We start from the raw sequence: 14998 nt of genomic DNA, 5'->3' as shown, positions 1-14998 counted from the left end.
AAGGGGGGTCTGCGGAGGTCCAGGCATTGGAGGAGGCAGGGTGGAGGGGGAGGGAGCAGGAGGCCCTAGGATGGGGTCAGACACCACTTACAAGATGATCCAGGCGGGCCACTCAGATCCCCTGAACTCTTTCCTTATCTGTAACAATGAAAGGGGCCAATGTGGGGCTGGAATTAGAGAAGGGGGCTGAGGCAGTTAGCACCCTGCCAGGGGGCTGCTGTGAGTCCGGCCTCTGGCATGCCCTCCTCATTCCCCCATGTGGACAGGCTGACCAGGGGCAGCTGTGGGTGGGGCGTTTGGCATCTCCAGGCCATGCAGCTGGGCCCACCTGGCTGGAGGCCACGGTCAGGCTGACAGCAAGTATGCAGAACGCCCTGGGCGGCGGGTGCAGTTTGCGTGGGACCTGCCTTGCTCGACTCAGAATTCGGGGTCAGCGGGGCCGGGGAAGAGATAACGCGCCCACGGAGGGCAACACAGGCACTAGCCAGGTTCCCCGACGGACTGCCCGCCCACTGGAGCCTCCCGAAGTCCAGGCCTCACCAGAGGGGGTTCCTGACTTTTTAGAGCACCAGACCCTGAACCTTCAGGGTTCTGAGATCCCACCACTGGCCCCCATCTAGGGTGATCTGTGCCCACTGGCGTCGTGGGAGAAGGGGCTCTGGGGTTCCTGCGGCCTTTCAGGAACCTGGGGCTTTGTGAAACGTGGTTTCGCCTCACCTCCCTGTCGTCTGGCCTCACAGAGAGCTGCCCTGGGTGGGGATGGGGGGTAGCTTACACCATTACTGGTGGAGGGGAGCCTCAGGTAGGGGATCTGGGCCATGCAGCCCTCCTGGGCACAGGGCTCTGGTGACAGGTCACCTGCTGGAACCAGGGAGGTGGTGACCCACAAATGGCAAGGCGGCGGGCTCCTGGGGCCAGGGTGACGGTGGGCGGGGCCCTTGCCCTGGGCAAGGCTGAAGGCAGCACCCCAGAGCTTGCCCCCTGAAGGAGGACCCCTAGGAGCGGTGAGTGTGTGTCAGTGCCAGGCAGGCCCTTCAGCTCCCTCAGGCTGTCTCCACCACCCGATGGCTGGGAGGGAGAATGGAGTAAGGCACATGCAGCCTCCGGCAGCCGGGCCATTCAGCAAGTGCCAGTGCCGTGAAGAAGGTGATGATGGAGGAGCCGCCTTCTGGGAGGAATGTTCCAGACCCACGGTTCCCCAGACTGGTCCAGCCTTGCCTGTCCGGTTAGAGTGTTGAGCTGCGTCCGGATTACTGCCTCGGGAGGGCAGCCACTGAGATGGGGGTCCAGGCTTCTGCCCAAGCAGCCCCTGAGGTGTGGGGTGTCCTTGCCAGTCCCGCGAGGCTCCGCAGTCCCTTCACAGACTCAGACGCTCTCCCCCTCCTACCACCCTCCCACTTGGCTGTCCCTACACTGGGGGTTTCCTCCTCTGGGAGGTGGCTCCTTCTCGGGTCTCAGCAGAAATGTCCTCTCTTCGGGAGACCCTGACACGTGGCGTCCTCTGTTGACCCATTTTCTCCTTTGTCCTCTGTCCTTCCCCTGGACTGAGCTCTCGGGGAGGACCCTTCTACGCCTCTTGTTCCTTGCTGCACCCCTGGCTCCAAACCAGGACTGATCCTGCTCTCTCCCTCTGCCCCAGGCAGAGCTGAAGCACCAGCCCCCTATGAACCTCACATCCCCCTCCCCCCAAACCCAGGCCCAGCCCCCAGCAGGGCAGCTCTGCCTCTTGATTCTTCCTCCAGCAAATCCGTGACTCTACAGGGCCCTGCTGACAGGGACACAGCCAGACCCTGGGCCTGAAATTCCACCTTAGTGCTCATCCCTTTGGCTTGTCGCAGACATTCACAGAATGTCTGAGCCCAGCCTCATGCTGGGTGCCGGGAACACAGGGTCAGCCTGACTCGGAGAATCGCAGTGTGGGAATGGAATGATGGGGCCGGGGACAAGGCCAGTCGCTGCCGAGGTTTACTGTGACAGGGCAGAAGCAGGGGCTGGAGGAGATGCGATCTCTGGCTCAGTGGCTGCTGTCGCGCTTGGGTGGCCGCCACCCACTCCTCCCACCTGTGCCCCAGTGGCTCGGAACCCCTGCTGGGACGCATCCACATTCCCTCTCTGGACCACTGCAGGGACACAGGCCAGAGCTGTGGCCCGCCCCTGGCAGGCCCCCCACCCCCAGGCCCCGCTGTGTGTGTGAGGCCATCAGAGCCTTGGCGGCCCTTCTGAAATGCACATCCACCTCCGCCCCGCTGGGTTTTTAGACCTTTTTTCAGTATAGAAATTTTTCCGCAAACAAAATCTTAGGAGAAACTCTACTGTATGAAATCGAAAAGCTGAGAGTGCCTCTTTTTGATTGTTTTTGGGGGGCTGTCCCAGGCTTCGCGATCTCTCCCCGTCATCATCTGGTCCCAGGAGCATCCTGGGGATTCCCCAGAACTTGGTTTGGGGACACCTGTTCTCAGTGCGCACAGTGCCCTTTCCGTGGTGCGTTGGTCTGTCTGCATCTTCCCCTCCCCAGAGCCACCGACCAGCGCCCCCGCAGATGCCCCCGCTTCTTCCGCAGATGCCTCAGTGTCTCTCCTGTGGCAGACATTCGTCCTGCCCCTCAGCAGATCCTGTTCGATTCCAGCCGGGTGGTCGGGTCGTTGCTCTCCCAGGGCAGCGTGCCAGACCCTTTAAACACATGAGATCCTCGCTGCAGCTCTGGGACCTGAACACCTGCCTCCACCTTGCTTCCTCTCCCTGCCTCTGCACGGGGAGGCCCAGGTGCCTGCCCCCTCAGGTCGTGTCCAACACCCCCCAGCACCGCCATCCCCACCCCCCCATCCCCGGCTTGGGCTCAGCTCCTCTGTGGCTCTGCTCCTCCCCTTCCTCCTTCCCAGACTCTCCCCATGTCCCACCTCCAGCCCACCTCTAGCCCCTGAGGCTGGGTCCCTCCAGCCACTCCCTCCCTCTGTTACCCAGTGTTTAAGGAGCCTCTGTACCACAGCTCACCGCCGCTCCCCACCCGGGCCCTAGGTCCTAGGCTGGATGCCCCAGGCCGCCACGTCATCTCCCACACCACTGCTGTCTGCATGAGCACCGTCCCCTCTGCACCCACTGTCTCCTCCCGAGCCCAGCCCCACCTTTCCTGCAGCTCCCTCCTCCCCAGTCCTGTCCAAACCCTTGTGTTCCAGTTCAGTAGCAGCTAGCACATGTGGCTATTAAACTAAAATTCAAATTAAGTTAAATTATAAATTAGTTGCTTCATCTCCCAGTCAATTTTAAGGGCTCAGTAACCGCGTGGGGCTCGTGGCTGGTGTGCTGGACAGCGCGGCCTGGCTCTTTCCGCCGTCACAGAGCGTGCTTCTGGGGGGGCTCTGGAAGCTGCTCCTGGCCACCCTGGGGCACGGGTTGATTGCGTTGTCGCACTCTGGGGCTCAAGCCAGTGGCACCTCCTCCCCCACCCCCCCGGGAGTGGAGTCCGCATGGGTGTGCACAGGTGAGCAGAGGAATGCTCTGAGCTTCGGTTTCTTCATCTGTAAAGTGAGGATAGTAAGTCCCCCGTTCAAGGATGGCTGGGAGGGTCAAGTGTATGTAAAACATACGCTGCCAGCTGGTGCATAGCTAAGCGTGTGGTGAGCGGTGGCCGTGACATTAACATGAATAAGGCAAGGTAGGGGCCCATCTCAGGAGGCAGGGGTCACAATGGCAGTGAGCCTCAGTGCTGGACAGTGGGAGCCGCTGCAGGCTTCAGGGCACACCCGCTCCACTGGCTGATGTCTGAGCAGGGCTAATCTGTTTAGCCTCCAGCACTGTCCACTAGGACATTCTGAGCTGGTGGCAATGTTCTATGTCTTCACTACCTGTGGGCCTCTGGGGACCAGACACTGATGTCCTCAGTGGGCCCATGACCAGTGGGGAAAGAGGAGGAGGCCCCAGCGAGCCGAGGGCAGGTCCCAGCCTTGGGAACCAACTTTCTCAGGCACATGCTAACCGCTCTGTGGGCAAGTTCTCAGGCGACTGGCAGGCGGCTGGCAGCTGGCGACTGGCAGGCGGCTGGCGTCAGGCAGAATGGGGAGAGGTTTGGAGGAAGGAGAGAGGGCCAGGGCACATGAGTTGGTTGGGGCAGGGGCGGGGTTTGCCATGGAAAGAGCTCCAGAGCGTGGGCATTGGGCTGAAGCTTTAGCCAGCCCCCTGCCCTGCAGCTAAGCCAGCAGAAAGAGTAGGGCCCAGATCCTAGTGCCCAAGGGAATGGCGTGGCACTCCATGTGGCTGGTCCAAGAGCTGCCTCCCAATGTAGCTGTACCTCTCCTTTGGGCCTTGGTGTCCTTATCTGTGGATGGGAGCAGCAGCAGCTCCCATCTGCCCCACGGTGAACAGGGTTTGCCAGGATTTCGCCGTTCCTGGGCAGCTGGGGTTCTTGGCCAGGGCTGGCCCTTCGGGCCGACTTCTCTCTGGGAAGTGCTGGGGAGTAGAAGTCCTGGGGACTGGGGGTCAGGGTACAGCAGATCTCCCTCAGCGAAGCTGTTCGTGTTTAGCCTGGGGCAGAACCCCTAAATTCGCAGCCCTGCTGGGCCCCACGTCTACCGGTCACCAGGTGCAGGGTGCTTGGGGAATCTCGGTTCGCATCTGCTTCATTACCACAAGCCCTGTGTGGCTGAGTGAGTAGCTTAACCTCGAAGCGTCCATGTCCTCATTTACAAAATGGAGACTCACATACCTTCCTCTGGGGAGGCCCCAGGAATGGGCCCCTGATTTCTCCAGCTGGTGCAGGGGTAGCACCTGGCACACTGCGTGTTCTTGGGGAATGTCTGCCAGGAGCCCGGACGATACGCTGGCAGTAGGGTGACCCCCGCATATGGCTTGATCCTTATGGAGCTCTGCCTGGTGGACGGCAGCCGAGGGAAATGATGAGAGCTAAAGAAATAAACACAGCATCGTTGTTTATCTTGCATCTTGCCGGAACTCGGGAATTTCTCGGACTCCGTAGCTGCCGCCTCTGCCCATCTCTCCGTGTGGGATCGTGGAACCTCACATGAGGAGGACTCGCAGCTAGCCTCGGAGTCTTCTGATTCCTCAGGGGCTGACTTGTTCTGCCTGACCCCAAGAGGGGAGCCGGAAGCAGTAGCGGAAGCTCCAGGGAGGCTGATGTAGGTCAACAGAAGGAAGAATTTCTACCAGCCCAGCGTGCTTGGAATGGGTAGCCCTAAGACTTGGTCAGCAGAGGCCAGATGGGCACTTGGCAGGGACACCGGCCTGGGGTGAGGATTTGGACAATGCTCTTACTCTGTGGCCTTTCAGACCCCAGGAGAGGAGTCTGGACCCTCTGTGGGGCTCCAGATTCCCTGGGCTCTAAAAGCCAGATGAGTCACTGAGAATGCCCCATAAGGTGATGGGGGCCAGTCAGTAGTAAGCAGCCTTCCAATTGGCTCAGTCCTTTAACAAAGCTGGCCAGGAGCAAGGCCTGGCATGTTCAGTCATGTCTTCTGCATTTGGTTGCCTGGCAGGAAGGGCAAATGGAAAAAACAGGCATTTTTAGAGTATCTGCCAAGTGCTGGGCTCCATTCAGGATGCTTTGAAACCATGGCTCATCCATCTCTCCCACAGGACTGCAAGGGAGAGAGGGTATCTTCCTTTTGCATCTAAGACTGAGGCTCAGAGAGGCTAAGTAATTTGCCTGAGGGCACACAGTAAATTACAGGTCTGAGGTTCCAACCAAATCTTCCTGATTTCCAGTGACAGTGAAGGCCAGTGTTCATTGAGCACCTGCTATGTGCGTACTAGTAGTAGTAACTAGTACTAGTTACTACTAGTACTAGTACTAGTAACTAGTACTACTACTAGTACTACTAGTAGTAGTAACTACTAGTCCTTTGTGTGGATTAATTCATTTGTTATATCTCCATTTTACAGAGAAGGAACTGAGGCTGAGAAAGGTAGGATAACTTGCCAAGGTCAGAGGCGGTGTTCAGAACTGATACTGCAGCTACTGTGCCTTCCCTGTGTGATGGGCAGAGTCTTTGGGTCACATAGGGTAATGGGGTAGAGAATGGGGTAGAGAGGAGCACAGGGAGGCAGACTTCAGCTCAAAATCAAGATCCCCTTTCAAGCAGATGAACTAGTTGGTGGAGAGAGAGGTGGAGGAGGGTGCATTCAGAGGTGCCCCCAGGCTGGGGTTTGTAGATGGACCATTTCCTGCCCAAGAGTAGAGATAAGGTGAGCTGTGCACCTCCAAGATTTCCCCCATGGCATTTCCAGAGCATCCTGAGCACCTGCTAGGTCTCAGACCCCTTTGCTGCTGGACACAGACCACAGCTGATCCCTTCTCCCAGTGGAGGAGTTGAGTGCCCCATGGCTGTTCAGGAACTGAGGACGCCAGGGATCAGGTGGCATGAGGCAGGCTGGGAAGGGGGCCAGAGCATGGTGGGCAGGGGAAGTGGCCATTAGGACATGAGCCACTGAACCATGGAGGAGGCTGGCAGGGGGCAGTGAGAGGCTGGTGGAGGGCATTCCCGGGGCTGAGCTAGGACCCTGGTCAGCGCAGGATAGCTCAGGACCACGGAGAGCTCCATAGGAGCTTGCCGTCACTCTGATGACAGCTGTCAGGGTGTGTCAGACTACTGCCAGCCTGGCCAGGCCCACAGTCATAGCCTGTGATCTCCAGGGAGCACCTGTCCTCTCTGGCCAAGAGCCCCACCCCTGGACTCAGCCTGAGCCCTGACCCTGAGATCATGGATGGGGTGTGGGGTTCGGGCTCATCTGCTTTCCTCCCTCACCCAATCAGCCTTCTAAGTAGATCCCAAAGGAAGACTGCACAAGCAGGAGAAGGAAGAAGTAGGAAGAGGGAGGGAAGGAGGGGCACCTTCCAGGGCGTGGTGACAGCCACAAGTCAGCACAAGAAGAGGAGGCCCAGGGTGGGCTGCTCCTGCCACCATCCTGGGTCAGGTTCAGCTGTAGCCTCCCGCATCCCTGATTATCTGCTACCAGGAAGCACCAAGCCCATCCCTCCCAAACTTCATGTAGGAGACCCAGGCCCCTGGGATGGTTATAACTCATGGAGTACGTGTGAGGGGTTGGGGAGGCTCCTAGAGGCTCTGAAAGTTCTCCCTCCTTTCCCCGGCACCTCCAGAAGCAGGGTGCCCTGTCCCAGCCCCTCCACCGTCAGGCTCAGGTTCTGCCTAGGCCTCACTTGGTGAGCCCCCACCATGCTCCTTGCTCCTCTGAGACAGGACAGCACCCACCAAGGCCCTGGCTTTGCCAGGAGCTCCCCTCCAAGCCTTTACTCCTTCCATACCCCCACCCGAAGGTTCTTTGGCAGGCTGGGATCTAGCAGTGAGAGTAAGAAGAGTTAAGATTTATTTTGTAGTCACCTATGCACCAGGCACTTTACGTGGATTTTATTAAACCCTCATTTTATAGATGAAGAAAAGGAGGAAAGTTGTGAACTTGCCCGAGGTTACACAGGTAGGAGATGGCAGAGCCAGGATTTGCGGTCTCGTTCCAGAGTCTGTGTGTGCAGCAGTGATGGTGAGCACACGGAGGAGGCCCACGGCAAAGCGGGGTGCTTTTGTGGAGCACCTGCTGTGTACAGCTCCCTACAGCGGGGAGCTGGTAGTCCAGCTGGGAAGACAGAGGTCAGGGGACGTGAGCTCAGCATGGCGAAGTGTTGGGAACAGGGCAGGACTACGGATTGGTCTCTCTGATTTGGTGTCTTATGTGAAGCAGGCAGGACAGGAATGATTATATCCATTTTATAGACAGGGAAGTCGAAGTTCAGAGAGGCCAAGTATCTTGAGATCCGGGTTGACAGTGGCGATATAAACCCAGAGGCTGATGGCGGCGGGCTTCAGGAAGAGTGTTGGCAGAGCTCAGTGTGGTTCTTCCAGGTCCTCATCCAGGGCAGAAGCCTCTTGGTTTCAAGAGAGGCCGGCCCTGACACAAAGCAGGCACTGGAGAAATAGTGAATTTTACTGAAATGAGTAAGGGCCCAAGTATGGCCTCTGAGCTGCCCAAGGTCATCTTCAGCAGCAGGAGGGACCTGGACGGGGGTTTTGACCTCAGGGAGCTGCCTGCCTACTGGGCCTTGGAGAGGGCAGTGGGCGAGCCCATTAGAGACCCCAAGTCCTTCCTCAGCTAGACTTGCTTCTCCAGGCAGGTCCTGGCCACCACACCGGACTTGGGGTCCTGAGTTTGGGCGGTGGGGGGGCAGCTAGCTAATGCATGCTAGCAAGCAGGAGTGGCAGGGGAGAATGGTGAGTTGGAGAATGCGCCCCCCCCCCCGCCCAAGCCAGCTCCTCCTCCCAGAGCCCACAGGGGGATGCCCGATCCAAAGCATTGCTCACCCCACCTCCATCCATCCTGGGATGCTTCTAGACCAAGCATACTGTGGAAAGGACATGAGATTTGGATCCAGAGACCAAAGTCAACAGCCAGGCTCTGCCATTAGTGGTGATATGACTGGCCACGCCCCTCACTCAGCCTCAGTGTTCACGTCTGCTGGGAGGGATGCCGCCTGAGGATGAGAGCGAGGACCTGCAGACATAGCCTGACTCCAAGCCCAGCTCCCCTGTTCACCATTTCCGTGAAGGCTGCTGAGTCGGAGGCTTCTCCGTCCTTCTAGGTCCTGACTCCTTGCTCACACTTCACGTCCAGGTCTTCAGCGAATCCAACAGAACCTGATCACTTTCCGCACCCCCCCACCCCGCACCATGGTTCAAGCCTCCCCCCCCCCACCCGGCACACCTGGACGGTGCTGGGGCCTCCTCACTGCGCTCCCCGTTCCGCCCTGCAGGCAACCGAGTACTCGCAACAGAGCAGCCCAAGTGAGTGTGTGCGGACCAAAGTCGGGTCATGTTCCTCCGCTGCCCAGAATCCTCCTGAAAGCCACATTTCCTGCCGTGGCCCCAGCCTCTGCGTGATCTGGGCCCACCCTGCCTGTCTCCCTCCTGAGCACTGGCTGTCCCTTCTGCCCAGAACCTTCCTTCCCCTGCCCCCTGGTCTTCATCACGTCTCTGTCTTCTCAGGGAGGCCTGCGCTGAGCACCATGTTTGCCACTGACCCCCAGGCTACCTCCTAGCCCTTCCCCAGCTCTTTTTCTGGAGCACGACTCTTTCTCATGTGCGGTATTACTAGACTCCTTTATTTCTAGTTGATCGCAGCTCTGGTCCCACTCACTGCCGTGTATGCTGCTCGGAGGTGGGGGTCCTCGTCTGCCTTGTCTCCTGGGCTCCCCGGGCCTAGCACGGTGCCTGGCATACAGCGGGCTCTTGATAAGTAATTGCTGTGTGAGTGGATGATACGGGTCAGCTGACACCCTCTGGGGGGTACTGTGTGGGTTAGGTGTGACCGTAGCTGTTCCATCTACTGGTTTGTCTTCACTGGTCGCCGGTAGACTCTACTGGTTTGTCTTCACTGGTCGCCGGTAGACTCTTTGTGGGCATTGGCTTGAGCGTGGCAGATGGAAGGGGCCCAGGGCAGGTTTGCCACTGGATGAAAGCCCACTGGGGACCCTACAGCGTCTGACCCTTACTACTTATATGACACTGGGCAAGTTATGTCACCTTTCTGACCTCGGTGTCCCCAGCTGTGAGGTGGGGATGACAGCGGTACCCGCTTCGTGTTGAGGATTCAGTGAGGTCTAGTGTGGAATGTGTTCGGGACAGTCATTGGCGTGTAAGCATCAGTGACCGTCAGCTTTGTTGTTACACCTGATGGGTTCTCGAGGAAGCTTTATAATGGAGGTAGAAAGTCTGCCAGCTGGGGCCTAATTGGGCTCCATGGATTTATTTAGCCACAGCTGGGCCACCTGGAGGGATACATCTCAGCTGTAAGGGGGGGAGGGAGGAGCAGACATAGGACAGAACTGTCTAGATGGTCTTTCGGAAAAGCCTTGTCATCTTTCTGAGTCTCCGTTTTCCCTATCTGTAAAATGGGTGGTTACGTAGCCTCCGGTGGAGGGGGGTGGTGGGAGTTGCATGAGACCTCAGGAACCAGTGCCTCAGTTGTTCAGTTTCCTACTCAGATGCTGTTCAGTCCAAAAAAAAAATGTATTTCAAGCACTTATTGAAGTATATGAAGATAAGATAAGGGATCAGGCCCAGAGGAGTAAAGGTGAAGCTGAAAGTGAAGGTGTCCCAGAACATCTGGTCTGTGAGGCAGTGACTGGCTCCTGGCCAACCACCAGGTGCTTCGGCGTCTTTTAAACAGCCTGAGCCAGTGAGGGAGCCACACACTCTTCCTTGATTCTCTGCAGCAAGCCAGGCTGGGGCCTTATCCAAAGCCCCAGTGAAAGGGAGATCCCAGGCACTGGTGAGTCTGTCCTCCGAAGGGCACATCCGGCCAGGTGTAACCAGATCCTGAAAGCCAGCCTGGCCGGGAAGCCAAGGGACAGCTGGGTCAGGGTGACCCCCGCGGGGCTGTGGGGGCCCTTCCCGCACAGGGCCACTGCTGCGGGGGCAGTGAGTGAGAGCGGCAGCCTGGCCCCACCCTCCAAGGTCAGGGCCCGTTCAGCCCCACAGATTGGGGTGTGCTCTGTAGAGGCAGGTTCCAAGTGGGAAGAAAGGGCCTGCCAGAAGGATCAGGGTTGTCTCTACTAGGTCGTCGGGGCCCTCTGGGGTCAGTCTGGAGGCTTCTGCTGTGCAGTGTTGCCTGAGGCCTGGTCTCTGCCACAGCAGGAAGTCGTGTCTACCCGTCTTTATCCGGCTTCTTGCCCTTCCACTCTCCCCGCTGACCTGTCTTGCCTGGTCTCACTTTGCCAGAGGAGGGCTGGGATCCCTTGTAGGGAGAGGAGGCCGGAAGACCTACTTGCAAATGTGGCCGAGGAGAGCCCCTCCCTCCTGCCTTCCCAAAAGCCAGTGGAGACTAGTGGTGCCCTCCACCCCGCCTGCCCTGGGACAGCTGACATTAGACCCCACTCTGGATTGTGCTGCCTGACTGCTGGCAGTCAGCTGGAGGGCCGGGCATTCACGCTGGAGGAGGTAGGTCCCTTTGGACCTGATAGCCCAAGTACCCTGGCCCCCCGGGCTTGGCGGCCACTCCACTGTTCCTCACCACCTTACTCAGGACTCCTCACTGACATGAGGCTGGGAAGGGGATGGAACACAGGAGTCCACCCAGGTTCCTGCCCCAGTTTTGTAACATCAAGTGGGTCCCTGAAGCCCTGTAGGTCCTGGTTTCTTCCTCTGTAAAATTAAAAGATCAGAACAGGTGGTTCTTAAAATTTGTTCTAGATCAAACATTTCATGATTCTGTGCGTTAGGACCATATAGTTTAAAGAAAATGATGTTGGAATCTTCTAGCCTTGAAAATAATGGAAGTTTATTGAGCACCTCCTGCCCACTGGGAACGCTGTACCCATTTCACAGGTGTAGACGCTGAGGTTTAGAATGGTGAGGAGCCTTGGGGCACCTGGATGGTTCAGTGGGTTAAGCCTCTGCCTTTGGCTCAGGTCGTGATCTCAGGGTCCTGGGATCGAGCCCCATATTGGGCTCTCTGCTCAGCAGGGAGTCTGCTTCCCCCCTCTCTGCCTGCCTCTCTGTCTACTTGTGATCTCTCTCTCTCTCTGTCAAAAAAGAATGGCGAGGAGCCTTGCTGAGGGTCACAGAAGTTTGAAGCCCAGTGTGCATGTTTCCACTCTCCCCTGCTGTCCTGAGTTAGGAAATGGAGAGGAGAGTATGGTAGCAAGGCACCCAAACGACCCAAAGAGAAGTAAAGAGAAGCCACAGAAAGGAACATTTGAAGGGAAAAAATGTTCTGTGTGGAAGGACAATGCCTCACTCATGGGGATCTATGGAAGGGAAGATGAAAACACCAGATGCCAAAGGCCAGCGCCTGTCCTAGTCCCTCCCGAGACTCGACAGATCATCCATCCAAGTCAGTGGTCCTACCTGGTCCAGTGGGTGTAGACTCCCAGGCTGCTGGCCCACCTGCCTGGGCTCTAGGACAAAACGAACTGGACGATTACAGTCAGAAGGGCGTCCTTGCTCCCCACGTTTATTCATGAGATAAACAGCACATCTGAATGAAGTATAGACTTTAGTTAATAGTAACGTGGCCACTTCGGTTTTCGAGTTCTGCAAGTGTACTATCGTGGTGTAAGATATTAACCGTGGGGGAGGCGAGGAGTGTAGAAGAACCCTCTGTACCATCTCTGCCACTTTCCCGATAAGCTACGAATATTCTACAATAGAAAGTTTACTTAAACTGTAAAAAAACAATATACAAAGCTCTCCATTCCACAGCCATAAGCTAATTGATAAATCGAACTGCGTAAGTGAATAGAAAGAATGGTTGTACTCGTGAGACACTCATGAATAGAGAGTGATTCATTCAAAAGAACCGTGGATTATGGTGTGGGATTTAAAAGGAAATGGTGGATTTATTACTACTGATACGAAAATCTCTTTAATCTGTCATTGATTGAGGAAAACAACTTGATTGTACTTAGTGTCCAATATGATAATATTTATGAAAAATAGGAAATCAAGAACAGAAATCTTGCATATGAAACCAGCAACACACCTCAAAGAGATTAAACTGTATATGCCTAGAGATCAGTCTAGAAAAGGGATAACGAAGGGGAACTTTTACTTATTCTTTTAAATGTGTCCGAATTAAATGTGTTTCCTTGAGGCCTATGAACTTTTTCAGTGAAAAGGAATTAAAAAGATTTGTTAAGGGCGCCTGGGTGGCTCAGTCAGTTGGGCATCTACCTTTGGCTCGGGTCAGGATCCCGGGGTCCTGGGGTCGAGCCCTGCATTGGTCTCCCTGCGCAGCGGGGAGTCTGGTTCTCCCTCTGCCCCTCCCCTGCTCATGAGCTCTCGTTCTTAAAAAAAAAAAAAAAAAAAAAAGATGAGTCAACATTTGCACAAAAGAAAGAAAGAAAAGGAGAGAAAAAAGAAGAGAGGAAAGCACCCTGGGCAGGGCAGGGAGGGGAACCCCACAGGGCCCCTGAGCCCACTCTGCTCCTTCCTTGGGGCGGGTTCTGGGCTGCAGAGTTGGGCTTTTCCCAGGCTGCATTGTTCCTAGTGCAAAGTCTGGCCATGAAGCTGGTCTGCTCAGGGTAGGCAGGCCAGGTGGGGAGGATCAGGCTGCAGGGGGCCGGCCGGGTGGGTGTGATGACCTGGTACTGAGGGGAAGGGCTGTGGGAACAGGGAGGCGGTCCTGAGCCAGGAGGGGAATTTCCTTGATGCCTCACCACCGCAGGGTACTTGGTACAGCAAGTTGGACTCACAGGCTGGCCTCCTGGGGACCAGGAAGTGACTTCCTGAAGGGGCACCAGGCACCAACCGGGACATTCACAGACACGACGGCAGCAAAGACCCCCTCCGGTTCCCTCCCTTAGGAGAGGGGCCTCAGGCTCTCCTCACCCAGGTCTGTAGACCCCTGACCCGTCTGCTCTGTCCCTCTTCCCTGCAGGATGAAGATGAGACGCTACAAGCTCTTTCTCATGTTCTGTATGGCCGGCCTGTGCCTCATCTCCTTCCTGCACTTCTTTAAGACCCTGTCCTATGTCACCTTCCCCCGAGAACTGGCCTCCCTCAGCCCGAACCTCGTGTCCAGCTTCTTCTGGAACAATGCCCCCGTCACGCCCCAGGCCAGCCCGGAGCCGGGCAGCCCGGACCTGCTGCGAACGCCGCTCTACTCCCACTCGCCCCTGCTCCAGCCGCTGTCACCAAGCAAGGCCAGCGAGGAGCTGCACCGGATGGACTTCGTGCTGCCCGAGGACACCACCGAGTACTTCGTCCGCACCAAGGCGGGAGGCGTCTGCTTCAAACCAGGCACCAAGATGCTGGAGAAGCCCTCCTCGGGGCGGCCCGAGGAGAAGGCCGAGGGGGCCGACGGCTCCTCCGCCCGGGGCCCGGCCCGGCACCTGCTGAGCGCCCGCGAGCGCCCGGGGGCCCGCGGCCCGCGGCGCAAGTGGGTGGAGTGCGTGTGCCTCCCGGGCTGGCACGGGCCGAGCTGCGGCGTGCCCACCGTGGTGCAGTACTCCAACCTGCCCACCAAGGAGCGCCTGGTGCCCCGCGAGGTGCCGCGGCGGGTCATCAACGCCATCAACATCAACCACGAGTTCGACCTGCTGGACGTGCGCTTCCACGAGCTGGGCGACGTGGTGGACGCCTTCGTGGTGTGCGAGTCCAACTTCACGGCGTACGGGGAGCCGCGGCCGCTCAAGTTCCGCGAGATGCTCACCAACGGCACGTTCGAGTACATCCGGCACAAGGTGCTCTACGTCTTCCTGGACCACTTCCCGCTGGGCGGGCGGCAGGACGGCTGGATCGCCGACGACTACCTGCGCACGTTCCTGACGCAGGACGGCGTGTCGCGCCTGCGCAACCTGCGGCCCGACGACGTCTTCATCATCGACGACGCCGACGAGATCCCCGCGCGCGACGGCGTGCTCTTCCTCAAGCTGTACGACGGCTGGACGGAGCCGTTCGCCTTCCACATGCGCAAGTCGCTGTACGGCTTCTTCTGGAAGCAGCCGGGCACCCTGGAGGTGGTGTCGGGCTGCACGGTGGACATGCTGCAGACGGTGTACGGGCTGGACGGCATCCGCCTGCGCCGCCGCCAGTACTACACCATGCCCAACTTCCGGCAGTACGAGAACCGCACGGGCCACATCCTGGTGCAGTGGTCGCTCGGCAGCCCCCTGCACTTCGCCGGCTGGCACTGCTCCTGGTGCTTCACGCCCGAGGGCATCTACTTCAAGCTCGTGTCCGCCCAGAACGGCGACTTCCCCCGCTGGGGCGACTACGAGGACAAGCGGGACCTCAATTACATCCGGGGCCTGATCCGCACCGGGGGCTGGTTCGACGGCACGCAGCAGGAATACCCGCCGGCCGACCCCAGCGAACACATGTACGCCCCGAAGTACCTGCTCAGCAACTACGCCCAGTTCCGCTACCTGCTGGACAACCCCTACCAGGAGCCCAGGAGCACGGCGGAAGGTGGGCAGCGGCACAGGGCTCCCGAGGGAAGGCCCCCCGCCAGGGGCAGATCGGATGTGGTTGAAGGCTAA

At 57.9% G+C, this 14998-nt stretch overlaps 1 protein-coding gene across 1 annotated transcript in view; it reads left to right on the top strand.

Moving 5' to 3' along the window:
• The window catches only part of MGAT3 (beta-1,4-mannosyl-glycoprotein 4-beta-N-acetylglucosaminyltransferase), a gene marked incomplete at both ends in the record, with an annotated part of 28424 nt that extends 13426 nt beyond the window's left edge, over positions 1-14998 (top strand). The window contains 2 exons of the mRNA XM_080812451.1: positions 12425-12515; positions 13396-14998. Coding sequence (XP_080668577.1) covers positions 12425-12515; positions 13396-14998 — 1694 coding nt within the window. The remainder of the gene's footprint in view (positions 1-12424; positions 12516-13395) is intronic.

This window comes from Martes martes (assembly GCF_963455335.1).
Source record: "Martes martes genome assembly, chromosome: 8".
NCBI lineage: Eukaryota > Metazoa > Chordata > Mammalia > Carnivora > Mustelidae > Martes > Martes martes.
This window is presented reverse-complemented; position numbering and strand designations above follow the sequence as displayed.